The sequence below is a fragment of the Alternaria arborescens genome, assembly GCF_004154835.1.
Source record: "Alternaria arborescens strain FERA 675 chromosome Unknown contig_10, whole genome shotgun sequence".
In the NCBI taxonomy this organism is placed as follows: domain Eukaryota; kingdom Fungi; phylum Ascomycota; class Dothideomycetes; order Pleosporales; family Pleosporaceae; genus Alternaria; species Alternaria arborescens.
Window position 1 is genome coordinate 365316 of NW_021167865.1, and position 23728 is coordinate 389043.

Genomic DNA, 23728 nt, shown 5'->3' on the forward strand with positions numbered 1-23728 from the left:
TCACCTCTATCGTCGACCCCCGCCTGGTGGTGAAGGTCAAATAACGCCCATGGTTGTGTCGCACATCTGCCTGCAATTGCAGTGATGCAGCCGTTCGGTTCGCGGGATTACCCAGCGGCATTACTAGGTCCGCAGACAGGGGCGCTAGCAGACGCATTCAATCATCTCGTGTCCTGCCCCCCTTCGAAACACCCAGCCGCACCTAGCCAACCCTCATCGGCCGCATATTGCCCGCTTCTCATTCGCCGTATCTGGCCTTCGCTAACGTGATCGCTGGCGCACATCAGCTTGCGCATCATTGCAGCGACGTTGGGGACCATGCAAACTCTTTCAGCGAGCCTTCCATCAAGACTGTCCTCATTTAACAATGCGGCACGACAGCTATCTAGTGGTTGCTGATGTTGATATGCCCTTCAACCCGTGTTGACTATTGCAGCGAAGCTACACCTCAGTGGCCTACTGAAAGGATCGGTTCTGTGCGGAACGCAGCCTATGTTCCTTCGCTGGGCATTCCCGAAGCTGGAAGCATTTGGAATGTACTGCCAATTCAGAAGCCGGCCAAGCGACCGAAACTCAGCTTGCGATCTTTTACCATGTACCATGCTACTGTGCCAAGAAGATCCCAAAAAGATTATGGGAACTTATTGTCGAAATGCGCCTTGCAGGTCAATCGATGCTAGCAGCACCAGAAGATGCGATGGCTAACTACGATTCCGACATGGCTCTCCAACCATGAGCAGATCGTTGCTTCAAAGATTGTTTGCTTAGATCTTAGGAGTTGCGACACTGCCTGGCCCATCCGTGTGCCTGTTTACCAACAAATTTACAGTAGTAATGAAGATTCTTCTTCATTGTTGGTGATGCTTGCACGTCGCTGCAGGCCTCTATCATTGAAGTACTTTATAGGTTCTAAACCTCCACCTTTATCGTACCTAAATTCATGACTGCTCATATCTGCTTTATAACACACCAGTCCCTGATGCACATCATCCTCAGCCACATGGGCTCTGCTTCACGATGTGTCCCTGCCACTCTTCTTCAACTGCGCATGCCCGGAGAGAGAACAAGGCCGCTCGGGAGATTACTCAAGCCCATGAGACCCTCTGGCTCAACTTCGCGACTGGGTTTTCTATTGGCTTTGGCTTGTTTGGAACAGGCGTCATTTAGTTCCCTGACTCACACAACCGCTCACCAACAACACCGCGCAACCTATCGCACTACACTGCTATCGAAAGCATTGCGTTCTCAGAAAAACTCATGATATATAAGTCAGCTGTGGTTTATAGGGAGAGCAAACCAATGCTATCTTCTCAGACAATAACGTTGCATACATATACATCGCAAAGTGAATCGCATAAACATGTGATGCGATTCTATCATCCAGAAGGGATAGAACAGTGCCATTTAGTAAAAACAGTCAATGCAATTTGAAATGTCTACATGCGCCCGTACTTGCAGCAGGCAAAGGGACAGTCGGGTGGGACGTCTGCTGCGATTACCCGGTTCTTAAAAGACAACTGACGCCCAACAGGAAACGGACAGCAACACGCTGGCAATACAATACTACTCGAAATATTGTCGCAAACACCCGCAAACTCACCGGGATATCATACTGCCACAACAGAGTATAGCGAGGTGAATACCGGCGATACCTTCCCGAACCTTCCATCTAGATTCAGTGAATTTGAGAGCAACAGGCGCTTGCATATTAACCAAAAGGATTTAACCAATGCCGCTACCCAGCTACTGTCCTGCGCATCAACGACGCGTGTGACCCCTATTCTCCTTTATCACTCGAGCAGAATTGTCAATAACTACAATCAAACTTTCGGTCCGAGGTCGAATATATCACCTGCACAGCCGTATCTGCGCCATGCTACCAGCCGCGGCGTCTTCGACTTTGGGAGGCGTTGGGCTTTATTCGTGTTGTCCATAATTGCCTAGAAGGGGCTAGTTCCCTCTAGTACTGCCATTTGGACAAGATGAATTCGAACGTCATTCTTTTCTGTTTCGACCGAACAGATTCCCATGATGAGTGACCCCGATTTCTTCATGGTGTGCGGGCACTTGTCATGGTCTGGGCGGGGCCTTGATGACATCTACCTAGGTAGATGCCGAGGTCATGCCGCTGACCTGCATGAGGTGCACGAGCCAGCGCCATCATTAGCTCATCAGCTGCGCTAGCATTCCCAGTGCTGATCCCCCTCCTCAACGACTTCAATTCACAGCATATAGCTCACACAGATCTGGGTACACTTGTTCGGCGACAAGCAACATATGCTGCTTGAAACAGCAGTGCAATTGTGAGGTTTTCATCTGATCAAATTGAAACTTTAGCACCAAGAACATTCTTCCAACATGGGCCAGTATCGAATGCACGATATATTCAACACGGCGACCATCATATAACAAAGACTCTCGCATCAGCCACTATTTCAATGACTCTCCCAAGCTCTCCAGCCATCAGGACCATAAAGTACAGCCCAGATCAAATTTACTAGATTTACAAGGCGAAAATAGCCAAAAGACCAGCAAGACCAGCACCAGCGAGACGAGCTGAAGCCTTGTCAGCAGCACCAGTCGCAGCGGGTTCAGCTGCAGAGCCAGACTCGGATCCAGAAGCAGAGGCAGATCCTCCTAGATTTGCGTTAGTACAAACATGACCAACATATAATGCTAATAGTAAACGTACCTGAGGTAGCAGTAGGGTTGGCGGAACCAGTAGCTGAAGCAGCGGCACTTGCAGCGCTACCAGCAGAGCCGGAAGCAACAGCGTTCGCAGCACCGCCAGCGCCGAAAGCGGTCTGGCTGCTAGGGAAAAGGCTGTTGATGCAGCCGTCTGCGCACTTGGCGTAGGCGATGGAGTCCTCATCAGAGCCATCACCCTGATCGCACTTGGCGACACATTCGTTGGTATCGATAACCTGGGAGGCGTTGGGTCGTGCGTTGCCCAGGCATGCGGCCTTGCAGGTCACATCGCTGTCGTCGCACGACATGGCGCAGCTGATGGCGGGAGAAAGACCACTCGGGATGGCGGCAGGGGTCTTAGGGGCGGAGGTAACAGACGCATCTTGAGGAATAGCGAATGCGCCAATGGCAAAGAGGAGAACGGCAGAGTACTTCATCTTGATGTCGGTTTGCGTTTTGATATTACGGGACTATTGGAAGTAGTGATTCGGCGTTGCGTAGATTAATACGGATATACTGAAGGCAGGGCAAGTGAGTGTGGGAAGTACGAGTACTTGAAGACTGAATCAGAACAAAGAATGAACGTTGGCGCACACACAAAGAAAGAATCTGGGGGAGACCATCTCGTTTTTATTACCCTGACACCGTGCTAGTCATTACATAGGGGTTTGGCGAGTAGCGGCTCGTTGCGCTTATATTGGGTTTCGACTAAGCTTTGTGTGGTAAGCTCGTCGGGCCGGCAGCGTCGTTTCAATGCATGTCGGCTTGAACCTTACGAGTGGGAGCCTGGGCTGCAGGGATCCACCTGCCCCATCTATCCACGCGATCGGGCAAAACGCGCTAGAATACGACGCGTCGTGACATTTACCTCACCACGCCACCATTGGAAGTATTGCCGCCTCTCAACCACAACGCAATGGATGACAATGACGAGTACGGCGACGAGTTCGACGACACCGAGTTTCTCGATGCCGCAACACAAGCTGAAAAAGAGAACACGCCTGCATTCCTGCCTTCTCCAAGGCCAGCCAAGCGACGCAGGATCAGCAAAGTAAATGAGCGTACAGAGTCCGTTCCGCGCAAGACACGCCATGGACGTCGCCGAGGTCCTTTTGTTTCGTCTGACGAAGATGAAGACGCTTTTGATGAATCCGATCGGACGTTGTCAGATACAGGCAGCAAAAGTGTCTCATCCCCAGAGAGCGCACCTGCAAGTCGTAAGAAGAGGGCTCAGTCGAACAATTACGATGATGAAGATGCGTCGCCTATCAAAGAGTCCGCTGCAGATAAGCGGAAAGAGTGCATCCATGTGTCGACCACCAATGTGGAAATGCCAGACATGTTTCTAACACAACCACCTCAGACATATTCCCCACCGTGGAAGCCGAGAGGAGCGATTTGGGCAAAGCCTACTACCACAATCGGTGTGCATAAGCCATCTGAATCTAAGAAGTCGGCTGGGTCGAACACCACGAGCAATATCTCTTTACCGGGTAGACAGTCAACATCGTCTCGTCCTGCGCCACACGCGCCCTCGTCTCCTATCCTTCCAGACTCGCCCATTGAGATCGATGAATCCCCCAAACTACCGGTTCGCACTGCAATTGCGACTGCATCAGGTGACTACGACTATGCCCAAGACCTCGCAGATCTCCCGTCCGATGCTTTTGCCTCGTCCTCTTCGTCGCCACAAAAACAGGGAGATGTGGAGGTAACCAGTGCTCGAAAGCGTGTCGTTGCACCTCTGACCGGCCTACGACAGACTACTTTATTTGGTCGTGCTGGTATCGATGGCACAATACCTGCTACTCAAGTAAACAAGCGTTACAACTTTGTTGTCGATCAGAAGGCCGAGCCACCCACTCACCACAAGCTAGATCCAGAAGCGATCAAGACTTGGGTCTATCCAACAAATCTTGGAACTATCCGAGACTATCAGTTCAACATCGTTCAAAGAGGTCTTTTCAATAATCTGCTTGTGGCTCTTCCAACTGGTCTTGGTAAAACATTCATTGCAGCCACCATCATACTCAACTGGTTTCGATGGACCACCGACGCACAGATTGTATTCGTTGCCCCAACGAAGCCGCTCGTTGCACAGCAAGTGGAGGCTTGCTTCAACATTGCAGGCATACCACGCTCATACACCACAATGCTTACTGGAGGCGTGTCGACAGGACTACGAGCGGAGGAGTGGAAGGATAAAAGAGTCTTTTTCATGACGCCTCAAACACTTTTGAACGACTTGAAGTCTGGGTATGCAGATCCCAAGAGGATAGTATTGTTAGTCGTTGATGAGGCCCACCGAGCGACCGGCGCTTACGCATACGTGGAAGTTGTTAGCTTCCTTCGCCGATTCAATTCGAGTTTCCGGGTATTAGCACTAACAGCCACACCTGGTGCTGATGTAGAGGCCGTCCAGAAGGTCATCGATGGCCTCGATATTTCCAAGGTTGAGATTCGAACGGAGAATTCTATGGATATATGCAGTTATGTGCATCAACGCAAGATCGACAAGCAAGTTTTCCAGAATACAGATGAGATGGAGATGTGCATGGACTTGTACAGCGAAGCACTGCAGCCCTTAGTAAACACTATCGCAGGACTCAACGCTTACTGGAGCAAGAACCCCCGCGATCTGACGCCTTTTGGCTGTCAGCAAGCCAAGAAGAAGTGGTTTCTAGAAGTCGGCCGCAATGCCAACCGCGGCCTTCAGAGTACAGTTCACACTATCTTCGCTATCCTGGCATCAATCTCACACGGAATGGATTTGCTGAAATACCACGGTATGGGTCCTTTCTATATCAAAATGAAGGAATTTCAGGACGAAGCTGCTAAAACGAAGTCCAAGTATAAGAAGCAGGTCCTTGACAGTGACGCTTGGAAGAAGCTGATGGTGCGTCTCCAAGGGTGGATCACGGATGATAATTTTGTTGGGCATCCGAAGCTAGAGTACCTGCAGCAAGTCATTCTGGATCACTTTGTGAATGCAGGTGATGGCAGCAACGTTGATGGTGCGCCTTCATCACAAACGAGAATCATGGTATTCGCCCACTTTCGTGATAGCGCCGAAGAGATCGCACGCATCCTTAAGAGACATCATCCGATGATCCGCCCACGCATCTTTGTTGGACAAGCACACGGGAAGAACTCGGAAGGCATGTCGCAAAAAGACCAGCTGGAGGCTATCGAGAAGTTCAAGAACGGTGAATTCAATACGTTGATTGCGACATCAATTGGTGAAGAAGGACTGGATATTGGTGAGGTTGATCTCATTATCTGTTACGATTCGAAAGCATCGCCAATTCGCATGCTGCAGCGTATGGGTCGTACAGGTCGAAAACGTCAGGGACGAATTGTGATGCTCCAGATGCAAGGCAAAGAAGAGAACGATGCAAACAAGGCAAATGATAGCTACCTCAAGATGCAGGAACTCATCGCGGATGGAGGGCACTTCAATTTCCATGACGACGTCTCTCGCAGAATCTTACCACCAGATGTCAAGCCGGTTGTTGAGCGGCGCGTGGTGGATATCCCAACCGAAAATACTCAGAAAGACTGGCTACCGGAACCGAAGAAGGGAAGGCGGACCAAGAAGCCTCCCAAGAAGTTCCATATGCCCGACGATGTGATTACCGGCTTCGTTACTGCAGGCCGTATGGGTGAAGAAATCGTGCCCAAAGCCCGAGGGAAGAAAGCTGCAGCACCCGTTTATCCAAGCGAGACAGCATTCGAGATGCCATCACTGGATTCGGTGCTACTAGACGATGTAGCGGCTCAAGACCTCGAGAGACGGTACCAGACTGTTTTTGACGACGATGACGCCCCTATGGTGGGCGTGCTAGACCTGAGTAAATTTCCCGAGCGGCAGCGCGTCCTGCCTTACAAGAATGGACGAATCGGACCAGGTCGCGTGACACGGGCTTTTGCCAGTACTATGCAGCGCATGCACGATATGGAAACTGACCGCCTGGAAAAGTTCCAGCGGGACCTGCACTATTCGGATTGCGAATCAGATGCGGATGACGGTCTCGTCGTGTCGAATACTGAAGTAGCGTCCGTGATTCCGGAAGACATTCAGGAGGACATGTGGGAAGACGATCAACCTGCATCACAAGGCCTTCCGACTACCAAAGCAAAAGCAAAGCCTGGCCCGAAGCCCAAAGCAAAGGCACCGGCGAAACTGAAGGAGAAAGCACCGCCAAAAGAGAAGACGCCGCCGAAACCAAAAGAAAAGTCAGCACCAAAACCCAAAGAGAAGCCGGCTCCGAAGACCCCTAAGACTCCAGCACCTCGTGCTCGAACCCGAAAAGAGAAACCGGCTGCAGAGACGCCAATCCCATACCCCGAAACAGCGGATGAAACACCAAGAACAAAGACGCCCAACTGGCGCGTGTCTAATCTTGCTCAGGAAGGCGACGAATCATCCCCGCCACCGACAGATCCCCGTTTCCACCTCCCATCCCAAGCTGACACAATCGGATCTGACGACACGATGGGGGCGGACGAACCGGAGGATCCACTGGCCTGGCAGAACGTGTCGGAACTGGCTAGTTTCATCGTCGAAGAAGATGAAGAAGAGGTGGTTCCAACCTCTAGTCTACCTAGTATTGACATGTTTGGCGTTGGGGCGGGAACTCAAGCAGTCGTCAAAGCTGCCAGACCGAAGAGGACACCCAGGCGTGAAAAGCTGTTTACCAGCGACATCACTGATGACGACGCAATTGTCAGTAGTGACAGTGATGATGACGCACCGGTCATCAGACGTGGTGCTGGCGCGAGTAAGAAGGAAGCAGTCGTTGTCGATTCTAATTCCGAGGCGGAAGAAGACGAGCCTATTGTTCCCAGGAAGAGAGGCAGGCGAATCATTGTCGATGACTCAGATGAGTGAAGCATTATGTTCAGTAACCCTTTCCGGAACTTTGGGCGAAGAGACGAACGCATCTTACGACTATATGTATGTAGATAATGTGGCGAGCTTGAGATACCACGCATGTTGCTGTAAACTTAATGCATCGAGCACGCGTCTAATCAAACTGTTTCCAATACTCGGGCTCAAAGCCATCCATCTGTTGTGTGTAAGGCTCTCCAGCTTTGACCCAGCCCTTGATGCCGCCACCAAGTGTCAATGATGTAATCTGATCATCGCCCTGGTCCGCAATGTAGTCTGCAAACCAGCCAGAACATCTCGGACCCCTTCCATTTGATGCGCCTATCATGTGTCAATATCGTGGTAAAGCCACATGGTTCGTGTTTGGACCGGTCACGGTACCTTGTGGTACGCATCTCACGCCACCAGCGCACGAGTATACCCGCCATGCTGCGTTCAAGACTGGCATGGTAATGGGATGACAGACTTACCACAATAAAATGCGACTTGCTTGACGCCCGCTCTCTTACACAGGTCGTACAACGCGCCGCGATTCATGTAGAAGGAGTGTGCAGGAAGATTCAGACTACCTCGAATGGTTCCACCTTCATAGTCGGTGCGTCGGACATCTACGATGAGCAAGTCTGGAGACGAGAGATTCGACAGGGCCTCCTCGCGGGCGAGGATCGGGGCGATGCACCGTGGGGCAGGAAAGGCGTCGGACCAGCTGCCAGTTGCTTTGGACGATTCTGCCATGTCAATGAACTAGCGGCCGTTATCAGGGGCTATTCTTAGGATGCGCGGTGCGACTGCTCGTATGTTTTACCACGCGCAAGTGGATTTGCAGAGCCGCACGAAAGAGTGGTCCGTTGAGCCTCCCGCTAGCGCGACATCTCAGGGTCCATTGGCATGTCACCGCCACAATTATCAGTACTGGCCACATTGCTGCAAGTCTGTGGCCCCATGAACGTCTGATTACATTTTCTCGGCATGCCACGGGAGCAATCTAATACATCACACCCGCTCCTTCTACGTTTTGTCTCTTTCGGTCTCTGTTGATTTGTAACAGGCATTGTCCTTCATTTACCTTAATTTGTCTCGAGTCGGAACTTCCTACTCCAACTAGCACTATCACGGCCACGACCAGGATTCCGGACTTGCGCCGAGACAGTTTCGATACCTACACGCTGGCCTCTTTGCCTACCCCACACGTACTCTCGGCGTTTAATTTACCGGAACGATTCATATAGCCAGGCTACGAGTAATTGTATGTCCCCGAACTTGTTGCTCGCTTTGGAAACACTTTGTCGCGGACGTTTGCTGACGGGAAGACTCAAGTAGCCAGATAATACCATCATCACAATGCGCTCAGCCGCGCACGTGTTCTACCTAGCAGTCTTCTCGCTGCTAGGTAGCTCACACGCTGCAAGCCATGCTACCAAATCGAGTAGTCCTCCGCCAAACGTCTGCGATGTAAGCAACAAGTCGTCTGCTCCACCAGCGCAGCCTGGGGACGCGAATACTAAGACCCTTTTCCAGATATCGCCTGGAGCGATAGTATCCGACGCGTGCGCAAGCTACAACACCCTCGAACAGCTCAACGAAGCCATCCACCCTTACCTCGAATCCATCACGCAGAATACCGACTTCTTTTCGCATTACCGATTAAGCCTGTACAGTAAGAAATGTCCTTTCTGGGACGACGAGAATGGCATGTGCGGGAACGTGGCGTGTGCGGTGAACACACTGGACAACGAAGAGGACATACCACTGGTCTGGCGCGCGAAGGAACTAGGCAAACTCGAGGGACCTACAGCACAGCATCCTGGCAAGAAGCAGCAAAGGGAAGAGAGGAAACGACCGCTCCACGGCAGTCTGGGTGACAATGTTGACGAGAGCTGTGTGGTGGAATACGATGACGAATGCGACGAGCGCGACTACTGCGTACCGGAGGACGAATCGGCGTCGGCAAAGGGAGACTACGTGTCACTTGTCGACAACCCAGAACGCTTCACCGGATACGCTGGCGTTGGGGCTCAGCAGGTCTGGGAGGCTATATACCGGGAGAACTGCTTCAGCAAGCCCCCAAAGAATGCGCCCGCGACTGGTAGTTCTTCAACGTCTGGAGGATCACCTTTTGGCGGTTTCGGAAACCAGCAACAACTACATGCTGCGAATCAGCTCAAGAACGTCATGCAGGAGCAGGGCAAGAAGCAGAAGGTTCAGTCTGCCATTGCTCACGGCTCTCCTGTAGACAGCCTCGATCCTGTCGAATTTGACGACACCTGTCTGGAGAAGCGCGTCTTCCATCGTGTCATCTCCGGCATGCACGCCTCTATTTCCACGCATCTCTGCTACGACTACCTCAACCAGACAACAGGAGAGTGGGGACCTAACCTAGCCTGCTACGAGGAACGCCTACATAACCACCCCGAGCGCATCAGCAATGTCTACTTCAACTACGCCCTCGTCATGCGAGCTGTTGGCAAAATCACGCGACACATCTCCGATTACTCCTTCTGCTCCGAAGACCCCGAACAAGACCACAGCACTAGAAACTCCCTCCTGCGCCTCACGTCTGCTCTTCCCTCCGGTCCCGAGATCTTCGATGAAACCGTCATGTTCAAGGACCCGGACACAATGGTGTTGAAGGAAGATTTCCGGAACCGCTTCAGGAATGTCAGTCGCATCATGGATTGTGTAGGATGCGACAAGTGTCGACTCTGGGGTAAGTTGCAAACAAATGGCTACGGAACTGCACTCAAGGTGCTCTTCGAATTTGACGAGAACGACTCCTCAAGAGACCCGCCGCTCCGCCGTACTGAACTTGTCGCGCTCATCAACACCTTGAACCGTCTCTCCCACTCACTGTCCGCGATCAAGGACTTCCGTCGCATGCTCGATGAGCGAGAGGGCTTGCCAAAAGATGTCGCCTCTACACTCCCAGAGACTGACAAGGGAGTGTTGAAGACAATACTAGCGCTCGGGGACTCTGACGTCGAAGGGCCGATTGATGTCCTGACTGGCGGGGAAGACGTGCCAAACTTCAAGAGGGACTGGGACGCGAGAGAAATGACAATGTGGGAGGAGGTCAAAGCCGAGTACAATTTGGTCAAGAGGACGTTCTTTTACGTTCTGTACCAGTGGTCGCAGCTTCCTGGGCGATTGTAAGTCTTAAAATCCTTCTCACTGGACATCTTAAACAACACGGGCGTTGCAGTAGGACATTGGCTAATGGCACAAACAGTACCAAGATCTTCATCCTCGAAATGAGGAGAGTGTACAACTGGTGGATGGGTTTCGTGCCTGGGCCGAGAAGTTGGGAGATCCGTATCCCAAGGCGAGATGAGCTATAAAGCAATTTCCAAATCGATGAACAGAGACGAACACAGGATCCAGATCGTATACCTTTTTGATGCATAGCATGGGCGTTTGGGGGGATAACTGTATTGGTGTATATCAGGGCATTAGATGGCGTTGCTTTTGAACATGGGAAAAGCGAGACATGTCATCAGGAATGCATTCGTTTCATCCCAACACAATTTCCTTCGTGTATCTCAATACCTTGAGCAATGCGATCGTCTACAACGCTTCCGAGGCCCCCAGTGCCGAGGCACCTGTTCGTGTTCGTTCCGCGCGCCATGATATATCCCCAACCTCGCGATCTGTACCTCTCGAGTCTCAACTACGTCATCACACATCCACGGACCTTCTTGGCCTTCTCGGCCGACCTTCGTCATTTCACTCCCTGCTTCATAATCACGACGCATTACCATCCGCGGCCTTCCGAGAGGAAAATAAGCTATGCTAAGCATTGAGGAGAAGCTATATGCCTGTTTTCGATGATTACCCAGAGGGGAAAGCGGAGAAGGGGAGATGGGAGGGGAGAAGGAACATTAAGCTATACCAAGATATACGCCTATTTCCTATGGTTGCCAGATTCGATGTGCATCTGCTGTTTCCGTCATGCTTACTGGTGTCCACTACGCCCTGGTATGACGATGGCTCTAATCACTCTTTTGCCGGATTTACACTACCAAGCTTTCAGTTAAGCTACACGCCTATCTTCCACAACTGCCTATAGAGGTAACCTGAGAAGAGGGGGGACGTGAGGGGCCTGTGAGGGGTTTGCAGTCTTCGGTCATTTGTTTGTCTCTTAGGGCCCCAAAAACCACTGGTGAGGGAAGGCTACCCGAACATGGCATGAGCCAAGGTGAGGAGAAGATAACGCCTATTTTCTACACTGTTGATAGAGTTACTCAACACGGTAGTCGAATACGAAACGTTGCGTGATGTAAGTTACGAAATTGCGGAATTGCGGCTCCGTTGTTGCTTCTTTTTCGTCGTACCTACGGTTTCTGTACGTTTCGTCGATGTTGACCGCGGAAGGATGGGGGTTATCGCCTTCGGCTTACCGCTTGCGGATATCACGATCGCGACCGTGGAACGTGTAGAAGTTTCAAGACGGGCTATAACACTATCTCCAATACTGACTCTCCTGAGTATTCGACGGAGTTTGATTCAAGCTCAATCGATGGAATGTCAGCTTGCTTCGCGACACAGGTAGAGGCTATGTTGAGAGACACTAATGTAAAAAAAACCCATAAACGTGTTCAGCGTGAGAGGTGAAGTTATGCGTATTTGGTCTTGATTCCCATTGTCTGTCTCTTGTAATGCATCGACTCGGCATTCTTCAATTATAGAGATGCAAGCGTGCATGGACATGGTGATCTCTACGATCTCCCAGAAAGTAGTATGTACTACCAAAATTGTCAACCGACCGCCTCGTTCGCAACTCGCTCTAACCTTACTAGACGAGTATTTCTTTTCGAAATGCTGTAGTATGCAGTAGATTTCGACAGATTTGCAAGATAAAGCGAAGGAATACGCCTATTTTCAACAGTTGCCCTTCTGGGTATGTAAACCAGATGTTTAGCTATGGGAGGACGCGCTTGTAAAGCGCTGATTGCTTTTCTCCACGTCTAGCAGACCGTACCAAGATCTAAGCAGATGCAAGATGAAGCGAAGGAATACGCCTGTTTTCTATAACTGCCTGTCTGGGTAGGCCAAGTGACACACCGATGTTTGTAATTGCTTTTTAGGGGTTGAAAATTGGAACGCTTGCGGAGGCGTGTTTAGCAGCTCGAAGGAACGCGATGCAGGGTGCCGATGGCGATCAATTTGTTGCGCCGATGGAGGATACAACCTCAAAATCTTTGCGAGGCTGGAGCTTGCTTCGAGGACGATGAGACGCATATGTATTGAGAGCTCAACAGAAGTTTTATGTATCGCGTTTCTGAACTCGACAGACTCCATCATCGTGCTTGGATGCGACTTCCTAATACATAAATATTTGAACAACCACATACGCACAAGAACACTACTCGTACGACCAGCACAAAAGAAACCAGCGCACGTGACGTTGTGTCTGGAAAATGAGGCTCTTATACGCCTACTATCTACACCTGCCCAACACCGTAAACCCGTCTACTTTCCAAGAGAACGACCAAGCTACACCAAGTCTGACAAGCCCTACGCCTACTTTCCATGCCTACCTCTTTCAGTAATTTGATCGTTTGAGGGGAAAAGTCGACGTGTCGTTTTCGCGTCATCGAGGACAGAATTTTTGCTTATTCCCGCGTAACCTTCCCAATGTACGTACGTGTCGGTGAGCAAGCGACAAGCAATTTTCTCTCTCTCATTCTCGGCTGGCATTACCAAGCCTTAGCATCTACAATCAACAGAATTCTGTAATGGGTAACTTCGAAGCGGCCAAGCTTTGAGCCTACAATCGACGGTTACTGTTTAAAGGAATATCGGCGAGGACGAGTCTGTTTCACCGTTGTTGCCGGATTGAGCGCGTTGATCAATGCCGCAAGTTTGGCTGGGCAACGATGGGAAGAGTGTTATTTCCGACGTATTGCCGAAGCATGTGGATGCGGCTTGGGAAGGTTTTAATATAACCGTTTGGCGCCTGCTTTCGATGGCTACTATATGCGGTAGGTAAGAAGGGTTGAATACGAGATAGAGAGGCAATATGTGGAGGAGAACGTGGTGTTGGATTGGTGGATATAGTCCACTAGTCCTAGGTCGTTCTCAAAATTGCCAGCACAAGACATGCAGTCTGCAAAGATGTACAAGAAGCTGTTGGTGATATGTATGGCTATGCTGGAGTACTACCACGGTTGACACAAGACAACAACAACAACAACAACCAAAAGCTTACATCTGGATCTGCTCACAAGTAGATGTAGCACAAGGGACTGCCCCCTAAGGTATTGAACATATCCCGAATCTTCAGTGTCTCGCCATTGACCCCCATATTCAACGGCTCGTCGATAGTAGCGTCGCGCGTTGGGGGCTTGTTCTGCAACGTCAGAGTACCAGTCACTTTATTCGCCTCTGCTGGGTGGAGCGTCTGCCAGATCCAGTAGATGCGGTCAAGCATAGCGTGATGGAGGAAAAATGCAGGATCATTGACGGAAGAGTAGAGATCTGTCGCGTCACCGCCCATGGTGTAGTGACCTGATGTGTGAAGACCGAGGAAGCCATCTGGGTATCGTCCTTGGATTTCGACCCAGAAATCGCGGTGGGTTCGCGAGCCCGCGCCAATGGTTACGTTCAGAAGATTTGCAGTAGTGAACCATTTCTTGGGTATATAAGGACTGATGTCTCGGCGCAGACAGCGGGGATTGTAATCATTAATATCGACTCCCAGATCAGTGAAGCCTTGCATACCAGGCGAGATTGGGCCAATGTTCGCTTGCGTACTAAAATTCTGTTAGTTCCCTGGGACCGTAAATGTGTGCAATAATCTCACTTCTTGAAAGGGCCGCTCTCAATGCATCCACCTCCCTTTCCAGAGGGGATAACAATTGTCCGAGCACCTGCTAAACTTCCGTTGTGTGCGAAGTATGCTCCGTCGCCACCCAAGCTGGTATCACTCCCGTCAAAGACAGGTGATTTGTAGATGTTATCGGTATTTGCGAACCAGTTCCAGTACTAGCAAAGTCAGATATGTTAGAGACTGTTGAGTCTTTGGAAACTCACAGGTTGGTATCCCTTGTAGCCACATTCATTTCGGAGAGCTTGCTCGTATGCCCACACAAAGTAGCGATGCCAGGTAAGAAAGAGACCATTGCCATGTATGTACATAGTCTGGTTGACATGGATAGCGACAAAGTCATCAAAGCGTGTCTTGGCTGCTGCAGCCCATGACTTGTCAGACTTAGCCGGCAATGTTCGGAGACATTGAACAGCTTTGATATATGCTCTCCGATCAGGCTTGCTCATATAATCCCTTACAAGTCAGTAAGTACATCCACATAAGTGTGGTGAGCTTACCAGTCCCTCCGGATGGCAGTGTTTGCCAAGGAACAGCCTTTCGGAGCCCTCTTTGACACGGCATCACTGTGTTCAAGCGTATCGTACGTATGCTGTTGCAGTTGAGCGAGAGCCTCGAGTGGGTCGACTGCTGGGTCTATATCGATGACCGGAGTCGAGTCGAGGGGAACAGCAGCCACGAGATGTCCAGCCAGTAGCTGCACGATAGCTATAGCTTGAAAGAGGCGCATATCGACGAGTTAGCACTTGCTGTGTGCAAGATCTGGCAGCGTAAGGTGAGATCTGGTGATCCAAGTCGCCGGTTATATTCATCGCGAAGTCATCCCTGAATCATACAAGGGCCTTACCGCAAGCGTGCTTCCGATTTCCAAGAACTGTTAACGGAGAAAACGGTTCTTAGGCGAGTGCAGATTGCTGGGTTAGATGAACGCGGGCTAGAGTATGGGGGCGCCTAATCAAAGCTTGCATCCTTCATCCTTTAGTTCGAGATTATCCTGCACTGGAGCCTCGGGTGTTATAACTTATACGGAAGGCGTCTTGCAGGCGAGCCGAAGCCTCGTCCAGTTGTACGGGTCATCTTTGTACTCGGAGTCCCGATTGAACGGGCCGTCAGCACTCTATCGCGTAGCCAGTGTATTGTCATGAACACGTTCGCGCTTCCAAAAGCATCCTGTGTAGGAACACTGGAACTACATGCTCTCGAGGCATGATTTCAGTATTTGTTGATGTTGTTCGGCTAATGTGGCGACTGGCAGCCGCGATCAGGGCCTGTTTCGGCAGTGATAATCTTACGCGAAGCGAAGAATGTGCAACGAAATTATTTGTCGACCCTCATAAATCGGTAAGTGAGGTGACATTGATGGGGGTCGCCAAGATGTAGGATTCACAGGATTGTGTTGGATTTAAACGTGCACCCATGGCCAGTCGGACGTCTTCCCGCATCGTGCAGTTGTATCCGGATGTAGCATAAGATCGCCAAAGGATCCGGCTGCTGCTTCTCCCCCTTGTAGTGGACGAGGGACGGGACGGACACGGGAAGAACCTGGCTTCATGTTGAATAATAGCATCCAGAAAAGATGGGTACATACCTAGGTACTGAACAAAAACTTCGAAGCTGGTGAACCTTTTTAAGGGTTACGGTGCATAGATGTGTGCTGCTTGAATACTTGAGATATTTTCAGGAATACAATAGAAGTCTGGCTCTTTCATTGGAAATATAATATAGCTGTATCGGCTCATGGATTAAACTGAAATTTGCCACTTGGAGAGACCAATCCATAATGGAGTGACGGATTTCCGGGACTTGTTGCGTTCCACCGTCCCGAGGCCTGGTTAGCCCAGACCCACCCTTCCTGTAACTTCACATCCAGGAGCTAGCCCGTTCCCGTCCGTCATCGAAGCGAGCTTAGCCATCGATACTTGTTGAGACGACTCATGGTTCCGGAGACCCTCATCCACTCGTCGACCTATTACGCTGGGCCGACCCTTCCCTAGTACCTCCTGGTTGGCCTGATGAGCTAGTCTGTAAATGTGATCTCTGCCGATGCTTACTGTATGCAGACGGAGGTGCAGGTCGCATGTATCCCATCCGTTGTGAACAACCCAACTCATTTTAAAAAAGCAAAGCCTTTGAATGGTCTTCCAAGAAATCTCCGCACAGTGGATGCCCCGTCTCGTGGTGGACAGGTCAAAGGACCAATGAACGAACTCCTACACAACCTTCTAGAACACTGCTACCGTGCTTCACACTTGATGGAATAGATTCCTTGTCATGCTGGGCGTGAGGAACAGGAAGGCAACATGTATCATAACGCATCCTTCTATTGGAAACTGTACATATGATATTGTCGTTTGTTCGCCTTAGATTGACTTTACAAAACTCTTTTTTCTTTTGTAACCATGGCGCCACAGAACACTGACCCAGCGAGAGCCGCAGAAAGCAACTTGGGCTACCTCCTCGGCGTCACAGCAACCTTCCATGCTGTAGCCCTGGTCTTCGTTGCAATGCGGCTGTACGCACGTGTCATCATCGTGAAGGCATTTGGCAAAGATGATGCCCTTATAATAGCGTCAACGGTGAGACGATATGACCGATCATGCTCGACTGCTTTCCTGACTATGTTCGATAGATCTGTGTCTTTCTCGGCGGTATGGTGACCTACATCTTGGCCGCCCAACACGGCCTGGGACGCCATACCGATACTCTTGAGAAGGAAGACCATCATGAGTACCTGAAGTTGACCTTCATACAAGCGATAGTATCTACCATTGGTGGAATGGCTTTCCTCAAACTCTCTGTCGGGTTCTCACTCCTTCGTCTCAAAGTTCCCACCTTGTACACCAGAATGCTCTGGTCGCTTATCGGTAAGTCTCCTCACCTACAATAACCCCAGAACAATCTAAGAGAGCAAATACTGAGCTTCGAAGCCTTCGTTTGTCTTTATACAGTGGTCTCGTGGGGAGAGTGGGCTGCTGTTTGCAAGCCCATAGCCGGGTTTTGGAACAAAGACCTCAAGCCAACATGCTTGGCCGTGAACATCCACAAAGGCTTCGCGCTAATGAACACAAGTAAGCATGTGTTTACCCCTCAAAAATCTGTTTTCGATGACTGACTAGGCCATGTGAAGCGTGCAATATCTTAACTGATATCTGTTTCGCATCTATTCCCGTGCCCATCATATTAGGGTTACAGATGAAACAAAGGACTCGCATCTACCTTATCCTCGTTCTAAGCTTGGGCTACATGTAAGAATCCGCAATCTCGACGCTAATGACTTTCGAGGTCCATGTGTAAGAGCTGACCGTAGTTAAGAGCAGTAATCATGGGTATCATTAAGACGGTCGTCCAAAACACAAAGAGGGGCGATCCTGATCAGTCATTGTTCGTTTTAACTTCTACGTTTGCGTCAGTATTATGTTCACTAAGACTCGGGCAGCACGAACGATATACAGTTTTGGGGTTTCCTCCAGGTAAATATCGGTATCATAGCCGCATGTGCGCCTTCACTCAAGCCCATCGTCGGTGGCATCCTCCATCTCCCGTCAACGCAGCAGTCCAAAACTCGAAGCAATTTTGCTACGGGCTCGAACAGCCATCCCAACAAATCCAGAATACAGAGCCGGATACGGATTCAGAGCAAGGGATGGATACGGACAGATAGCGAGATCGAGCTCGATGGAGCAGAGTCTTTCGGCAGCGAGACACATATAACGAGCAATAAGGATGATCGCTCTGGTAGCCACTGAGATGATAACGTCCCAGTAAGGAACCATGAGGCCAAAGAGGCGGTGTTTCTTGCAGTCAATACAACAAGCTAACGCTAATAATTAACAAAAACGCTGAATTTTCAGGAGTTATGTAGGAAATCGAGCTGCTTCGTAGTCGGCGAACAGCGGGTGCGTGCCACTGAACGTGAAAATAGAAAACCTCGGGCCGGAGCTCAATCTCAATCTCGATGACGTTGTTTGATAGTTATGTGAGAAGACATGTTCGATGTAAGAAGATTACCCAGGTTTGCGATTTCGATACAAATGTCTTGCTTGGATTCCCCGAGGCAGGAGCGACCTCGTTAGGGGTTTGCAAAGTTGAGGGTTGGGAAAACGCCCGCGTCGAGCGAGACAGCTGTCACACAGCGTGATGTGACTTCTGAGTTGCATGCACAACCTACAAACAGCCGTGCGATGCCAGCTATGTGATTTGCGAATACCGAGCAATCTGGTAGTGGATATCGAGGATATCGCCGATGTAACGCTGGGAAGAGTGATACCTAGGTAGCCTCGGGAACATGCGGGCACCAGCGGGATCTCACCCGCCCGTCGCTTCCCCACCCATGCTCTCTCTACACGACTTCACTCCGTCACCTCAAGGCATCACGTACCTTAGTTCAAGGGGACAGCGATACCGCTACATTTGTGTTGGCGATGGTAGACTCATTATCATGGCGCGCTCCGGGTCCTAATGGCAGCGTTTGGGCTATATTATGCCGTCTATATACGCGGAGGCGTCACCACAAAAAGCATGCAGAGGGGAGTAAGAAGCAAGGAGGTTCAGTTTGTACTGTCTGGATTGTTCAAATATGGCCGAACTGCCCCGTTCGTGTTCTGTCGACAGCGTGCAGCCAACATATGAAGACTTCCACCGAGCTTATAGCCATGACTGACAAGATGTCCATACTCTATTTGCCAGGATTGTAGCTTGAGCCACCCCTACCATCGTTGTAGTAAGTCGAGCCCTAAGATTATGTCAACAAAAGTTTGTTTGTCTGGCATAATTTCGACATACGTTAGGGTTGCTGTAGTAGTACGAGCCGTTGGTGTTGGAGTAGTGGTAAGAGTTGGAGTTTGAGGCGCCAGAGCCGTAGTCGCGAGAGCAGTAGTGGTTTCCCTATAAATGATCTTAAGCATACATGTAGGAGGGTGGCGAAAGCATGAGAGTCTACCTGGTCGTTGGTACCGGAGCTGGTGATAGTATAGCCTCCACTGCCGCCGTTGCCCGCTGAAGTCGAGCCGGAGCTTGAAGAGTTGGAAGTGTTCTGGGAAGACATGATTATCCTCTAAGTGTTGTCTACTGTTGATGCTTTCAGGTTCAAGTAATGGCCGAGCTCGATTCTGGTCGTGCAGGAAGAAGAACAGAAAGAGGGTCTTTCGGTAACTCTGGCTGACGCGGGGTCGACCCTCTAGGTAGCAACTACCAGAGGTGGTCGGCACTTTCCCTGTTCTAATCTCATGAGCTTCGCCACACGGAACGCGCTACCACCGGTACCAACGGTCGAATCCTATCGCGTCATCACGAGTTGCCAGGGGAAACCTGTTATTATCACAGTCTCAGAGTGATGATATGGCAATCAGACTGCGCGGCTAACATTACAGTGCACGTCTAGTTGACATATGGTACCAGGAGTCATTCTAACTCGGAACGAAGCAGAAGATTCCAGTTGGGATATCATGTTAATGACCACTATGACTGATTCGTTGAGATCGGCTCGAAAGTTGATAACGGTTTGATCATTCAGCTCTCAATCACTCTTCTTTATATCCCATACGCTTTGTATTCCTTCGACACCAACACTGATCCCGTGTAATCTACATGCGGGGAAGAGGGGAAGACACTGCTGCTGTTTTATCCGTGGTTGAGCAAACGAGAGTACAGGTGTCTAAGACAAGGTACGAAGCAGACGCCAAAAGGTGTTTGTCAGTGCACCCCACCCACCTCTTAACGCTGTTGTGATGGCGACATCTGTAATGAATCTCCAATTCGAGAAAGCTCCACCAGCTCGACAGCTGCCTCATGTTGTTCTCTTTTCCTCTTGATCCTGTACCACACACCAAACACAACGAACCCTACAACGATCGATAAGCCCACTGCGGAGATGACGATGAAGGTGACGATGGCGGCGGTTGTGGATGAATGTTGTTCGGTGAGCTGCGTTGGGTTGGGGGCGAAGACACTCATCGTTGTCTGTTGATAATTGTTCAGAAAGTGACGTAGCGCTGGTATTGACGCCTTGGTCGTTTTGGTTCAAAGCAGCCACAGTAAGTTATTGAGACACCTGTTCGTTTGATATCTGAAGCTTATGCCGTAAGTTGTATGTCGAGACTGTTGGTGCAGGCGGTATCGTGTCCCTCCAGATGAGCGAAGGACCGTCGAGGATGGCAATGCCACGGTTTCGCAGGTCTCTCCACCGCACCTTGCTGTGCAAATTTGCCCAACGAATAAGGGCAACCGCGATGAAGATCTGAAAGAGAATGATGCTGATGACACCAATTATGACCCAGAGGAGTGGCCAGTCAATACCGCGGTGCGCAGCTGCTGCGTGAGTGGATGTTGTGAGCGCCGGCATTGTTAAGAATGTGTTGCAGTGAGACCGATCGTGTGATTGTGAGGACTGAAAAGAGGGGATGCGAGGTTATCGGTGATGTGAGGAAATTCTGCGCATGTAAGAAATGTGATCGAGTGAAGGTGAGTGGGCTGAAACGACGAGATTATGAATCTCTTGTCATTCGTCGAAGTGACCTGACACAGATGTATCGATGCGCCAGGTACAGGAGCATTGAATTTGTTTACGGGGCGACATCATGCCCACCATTTTCTCCAAATTCGTTTGCTCGTCGCGACGTCAGCTGCAAACGAGTCTGTCGTGCGTTTGCTCTCCTTCCCCTAATCACACCGCCTCTGTGTCTGCAATGATGACTTATCATAATCATCTTGTTACAGTCCCTCAGTACGATACACGAAGAAAGAGCGGCAGACAAGATGTTTGCCGCAATGATCATAGCCACAGCAGTACTCTGTTCTGAATAAGCGTAGGAGTGGCCGCAAGTACTTGTGCCGAACGTGCCGAATGTTACACTGGAAATGAGAATCTTGGGCGCCGGAATGCAAGACCACCGAGCAAATACATCGAAGTCCTGCATGTGGTTGCTGGACCGATTGATATTCCCTTGCCATAGGACTGCCCAACCTCTAGCGTAACTTGGTATACGTGACTCTTTGCAATGCATACAGAACCCTTTCCGACTTTGGTGGCACTTTGCATTGGCACCATCACATCTTCTCCTTCTCCCTCACAGGACTCAATATCGGACGAAACGCCTTGATCTGCTACAAAGTTCGTCAGTATCTTCTATCACAAGCTCAGACTAGTATTCGAATACACCAAAACATACCTTACCAACCCAACTCCCCTCACCACGCTCCAACCTGTCTACACTTCTCCAATCCATCGCCTTTTCTCGAGTTCTCGTATCCTTCCTTGCGAATCCTCTCCAACATGCGATCTTTCCCAGGATAGCGAAGACCGCATACAAGGCTAGAACGGCGACCATATAGTTTACGACAAGAAGAAGTACGTAGCTAACACCGAATAAGTTGTCGCGTGTACAAAAGCCAGGACCTAGGTTCCAGGAGCGGATTGCAGGGTCGATCAGCTGAGCTATGTTCATTGGACATCTGTGGAGTGTTGGGTAGTCGGGGAAAGGTATTGAAGGCGACATTGTCTAGTTGGTGGCTCTAGAAACTGACCGACAAGATGTTGGAAACAACGGTTTATGTTGTTGCTGTGAGGTAGAGAGTGAGTTTGATTTGATTGTTCAGGACTCTGTTTGACATGACCGCGGCTATGTTGGCCGGTGCGGTAATTTGAGTTCTTGAGTTGGTGTTACGCTGCAGCCACCGGGTTGTTTACTGTGCCACTTCCCTGCCTTGCTCATTATAAGGTTTGTGTGGCGCTACTCTATCTGTTGTGTTGCGAAACGCGTGTCTTTGTTTCACATAGATGACGTATGCTTTGCGCATCGACATTTAGACGGAACGTAAATGCTAAAGTGCTGGTATGGAACGAATCGTTTGAGAGGGCTTGGAATCCATGGGGAAAACATCGGTGCAGTTTTGTTAGCAAGAGTGCTCGACATGCAGTTTACTCATTCAGTCTTTCCACCTCCCACTCCACCCGTCCCTTGTCGCCATCCCTTCCCTATCCTCATCCCCGCCATCTACATATCCAAAATATTTCCTTGGCCATATGTTCAGCCCAATCTTCTCTCCTTCGTTCACCGGGAGTCCGGCATGCACTACCCTCCGATCGCCCTTTCCGTCTTTATCCAGATTAACCCAAAATACCGCGTTCCCCCGCATCGGTTTGAATTTGATGCCCTTGGCTTCTCCATTCATTTCACCTTGCGCTATCCTGTCATTGTATGTACCATCCAGGATGTTGGGCAACGAAGTTTCGACAAGAGGAAAGTATGTATAACCCTCTGTGCAATTGTCGCGTAGGAAAACGAAAAATGAAGCGATGCGATTGAAATATACCTGCTTGCCATCTTCGAGACTAGTGATCTGGTGTTCAGGCCAGAAGTCTGTATGTAGGTCGTACTTTTGGCTAGGGAAGTAGCGTACGAGTTGCGGAATACTGAAGGGTTCCGAGGGAAGGAGCATAGAGCCCATGAACTTTCTTGCGCGGCTCAGAAGACACAAGACTAGTGGATCATCCATAGGGAGGGGCGCAGACTGAGAGGTGCGGCCTGTGACGCGTTGGGTACTGCCTCGTGAACGACTGATAAAGGATTCAGCGAATTCGGGGGAGCTGGAGAAGTATTAGCTGCAGTCGTGAGTGAACTCCAGCTTGTGACAGCGAGGCAAGGATACCCACCCAAGTTTGATGAGCTCTTCTGCTTCCTGCGCAGACGTGAAGTTGTTGATGTATATCAGCAGAGGATCGAGAGATATGATCTCGGTCGTGTATTGGTGGCCTTCGCACGCTTTCAGTAGATCCCTTGGGCTCAGAGTTCCGTCCAAAATGACTGCTGGCGTAGCCTCCCATAATCTAGCAGGGAGATACACATCAAGTCGCCTGGGCAGGTATGAATGCAGTACAAGGAGGAACGGCTGCTGAAAACCCAAGTACAAAGCGAAAACGGCTAAAAGAGGGGTGGAGAACAAGATTAAAGCATTTGTGGCATAATTGCCACCCTTCAAGTTCATGTCAGCTAGATTTGGGTACGAAGCATGAGTGTGTCTTACAAGCCTTGACTTGTTTTCCATCAACGACGGCATTGCGTTATCTTTGAGTCTCTTTGCTTCTCGATTGCGTCGCGCCATATTGTGGTTGTGGGATGAGCTGTTTTAATCGTAATGTCTGTTTTCATTAGTTCGACAGAGATGTAGTGAATGGTTGCGTACATACTATGTGTAGATGAGCTACGTTGGACTGGAGAATTGGGGTAATATCCGGCTAGACGACCCCAGACCAGGGTGTATGTGTATCGGCACGCATACAGTGCTTGCTGGATCTCGAACAAGAAGCAAAGTCTACATAACATCCACAT

At 50.1% G+C, this 23728-nt stretch overlaps 9 protein-coding genes across 9 annotated transcripts; 3 read left to right on the forward strand and 6 right to left on the reverse strand.

Annotated features, from left to right (window-relative positions):
* Positions 1 to 2503: 2503 nt before the first annotated feature.
* AA0111_g5181 (hypothetical protein) lies at positions 2504 to 3125 on the reverse strand (the record flags this gene model as incomplete). Its single annotated transcript, XM_028651265.1, has 2 exons — positions 2504 to 2637; positions 2693 to 3125. The coding sequence occupies 2 exons, from the start codon at positions 3123 to 3125 to the stop codon at positions 2504 to 2506; spliced, it is 567 nt and encodes a 188-aa protein (XP_028507258.1).
* A 479-nt stretch (positions 3126 to 3604) lies between these two features.
* On the forward strand, positions 3605 to 7579 carry AA0111_g5182 (ATP-dependent DNA helicase; the record flags this gene model as incomplete). Its single annotated transcript, XM_028651266.1, has 1 exon — positions 3605 to 7579. The coding sequence occupies one exon, from the start codon at positions 3605 to 3607 to the stop codon at positions 7577 to 7579; it is 3975 nt and encodes a 1324-aa protein (XP_028507362.1).
* A 136-nt stretch (positions 7580 to 7715) lies between these two features.
* Positions 7716 to 8314, reverse strand: AA0111_g5183 (hypothetical protein; the record flags this gene model as incomplete). The annotated part of the gene is made up of 2 exons (XM_028651267.1): positions 7716 to 7900; positions 8050 to 8314. The coding sequence occupies 2 exons, from the start codon at positions 8312 to 8314 to the stop codon at positions 7716 to 7718; spliced, it is 450 nt and encodes a 149-aa protein (XP_028507363.1).
* Positions 8315 to 8920: 606 nt separating this feature from the next.
* Positions 8921 to 10914, forward strand: AA0111_g5184 (Endoplasmic reticulum oxidoreductin-1; the record flags this gene model as incomplete). Its single annotated transcript, XM_028651268.1, has 3 exons — positions 8921 to 9031; positions 9098 to 10725; positions 10806 to 10914. 3 exons carry the CDS (start codon positions 8921 to 8923, stop codon positions 10912 to 10914), a joined length of 1848 nt encoding a protein of 615 aa, XP_028507357.1.
* Positions 10915 to 13796: 2882 nt separating this feature from the next.
* Positions 13797 to 15132, reverse strand: AA0111_g5185 (hypothetical protein; the record flags this gene model as incomplete). The annotated part of the gene is made up of 4 exons (XM_028651269.1): positions 13797 to 14328; positions 14379 to 14560; positions 14609 to 14858; positions 14903 to 15132. The coding sequence occupies 4 exons, from the start codon at positions 15130 to 15132 to the stop codon at positions 13797 to 13799; spliced, it is 1194 nt and encodes a 397-aa protein (XP_028507358.1).
* Positions 15133 to 16801: 1669 nt separating this feature from the next.
* On the forward strand, positions 16802 to 17289 carry AA0111_g5186 (hypothetical protein; the record flags this gene model as incomplete). Its single annotated transcript, XM_028651270.1, has 2 exons — positions 16802 to 16978; positions 17032 to 17289. 2 exons carry the CDS (start codon positions 16802 to 16804, stop codon positions 17287 to 17289), a joined length of 435 nt encoding a protein of 144 aa, XP_028507359.1.
* Positions 17290 to 19077: 1788 nt separating this feature from the next.
* AA0111_g5187 (hypothetical protein) lies at positions 19078 to 19446 on the reverse strand (the record flags this gene model as incomplete). The annotated part of the gene is made up of 3 exons (XM_028651271.1): positions 19078 to 19134; positions 19185 to 19286; positions 19342 to 19446. 3 exons carry the CDS (start codon positions 19444 to 19446, stop codon positions 19078 to 19080), a joined length of 264 nt encoding a protein of 87 aa, XP_028507360.1.
* A 993-nt stretch (positions 19447 to 20439) lies between these two features.
* Positions 20440 to 20742, reverse strand: AA0111_g5188 (hypothetical protein; the record flags this gene model as incomplete). The annotated part of the gene is made up of 1 exon (XM_028651272.1): positions 20440 to 20742. The coding sequence occupies one exon, from the start codon at positions 20740 to 20742 to the stop codon at positions 20440 to 20442; it is 303 nt and encodes a 100-aa protein (XP_028507364.1).
* Positions 20743 to 22325: 1583 nt separating this feature from the next.
* Positions 22326 to 23501, reverse strand: AA0111_g5189 (hypothetical protein; the record flags this gene model as incomplete). Its single annotated transcript, XM_028651273.1, has 2 exons — positions 22326 to 22986; positions 23053 to 23501. The coding sequence occupies 2 exons, from the start codon at positions 23499 to 23501 to the stop codon at positions 22326 to 22328; spliced, it is 1110 nt and encodes a 369-aa protein (XP_028507365.1).
* Between the last annotated feature and the right edge of the window lie 227 nt (positions 23502 to 23728).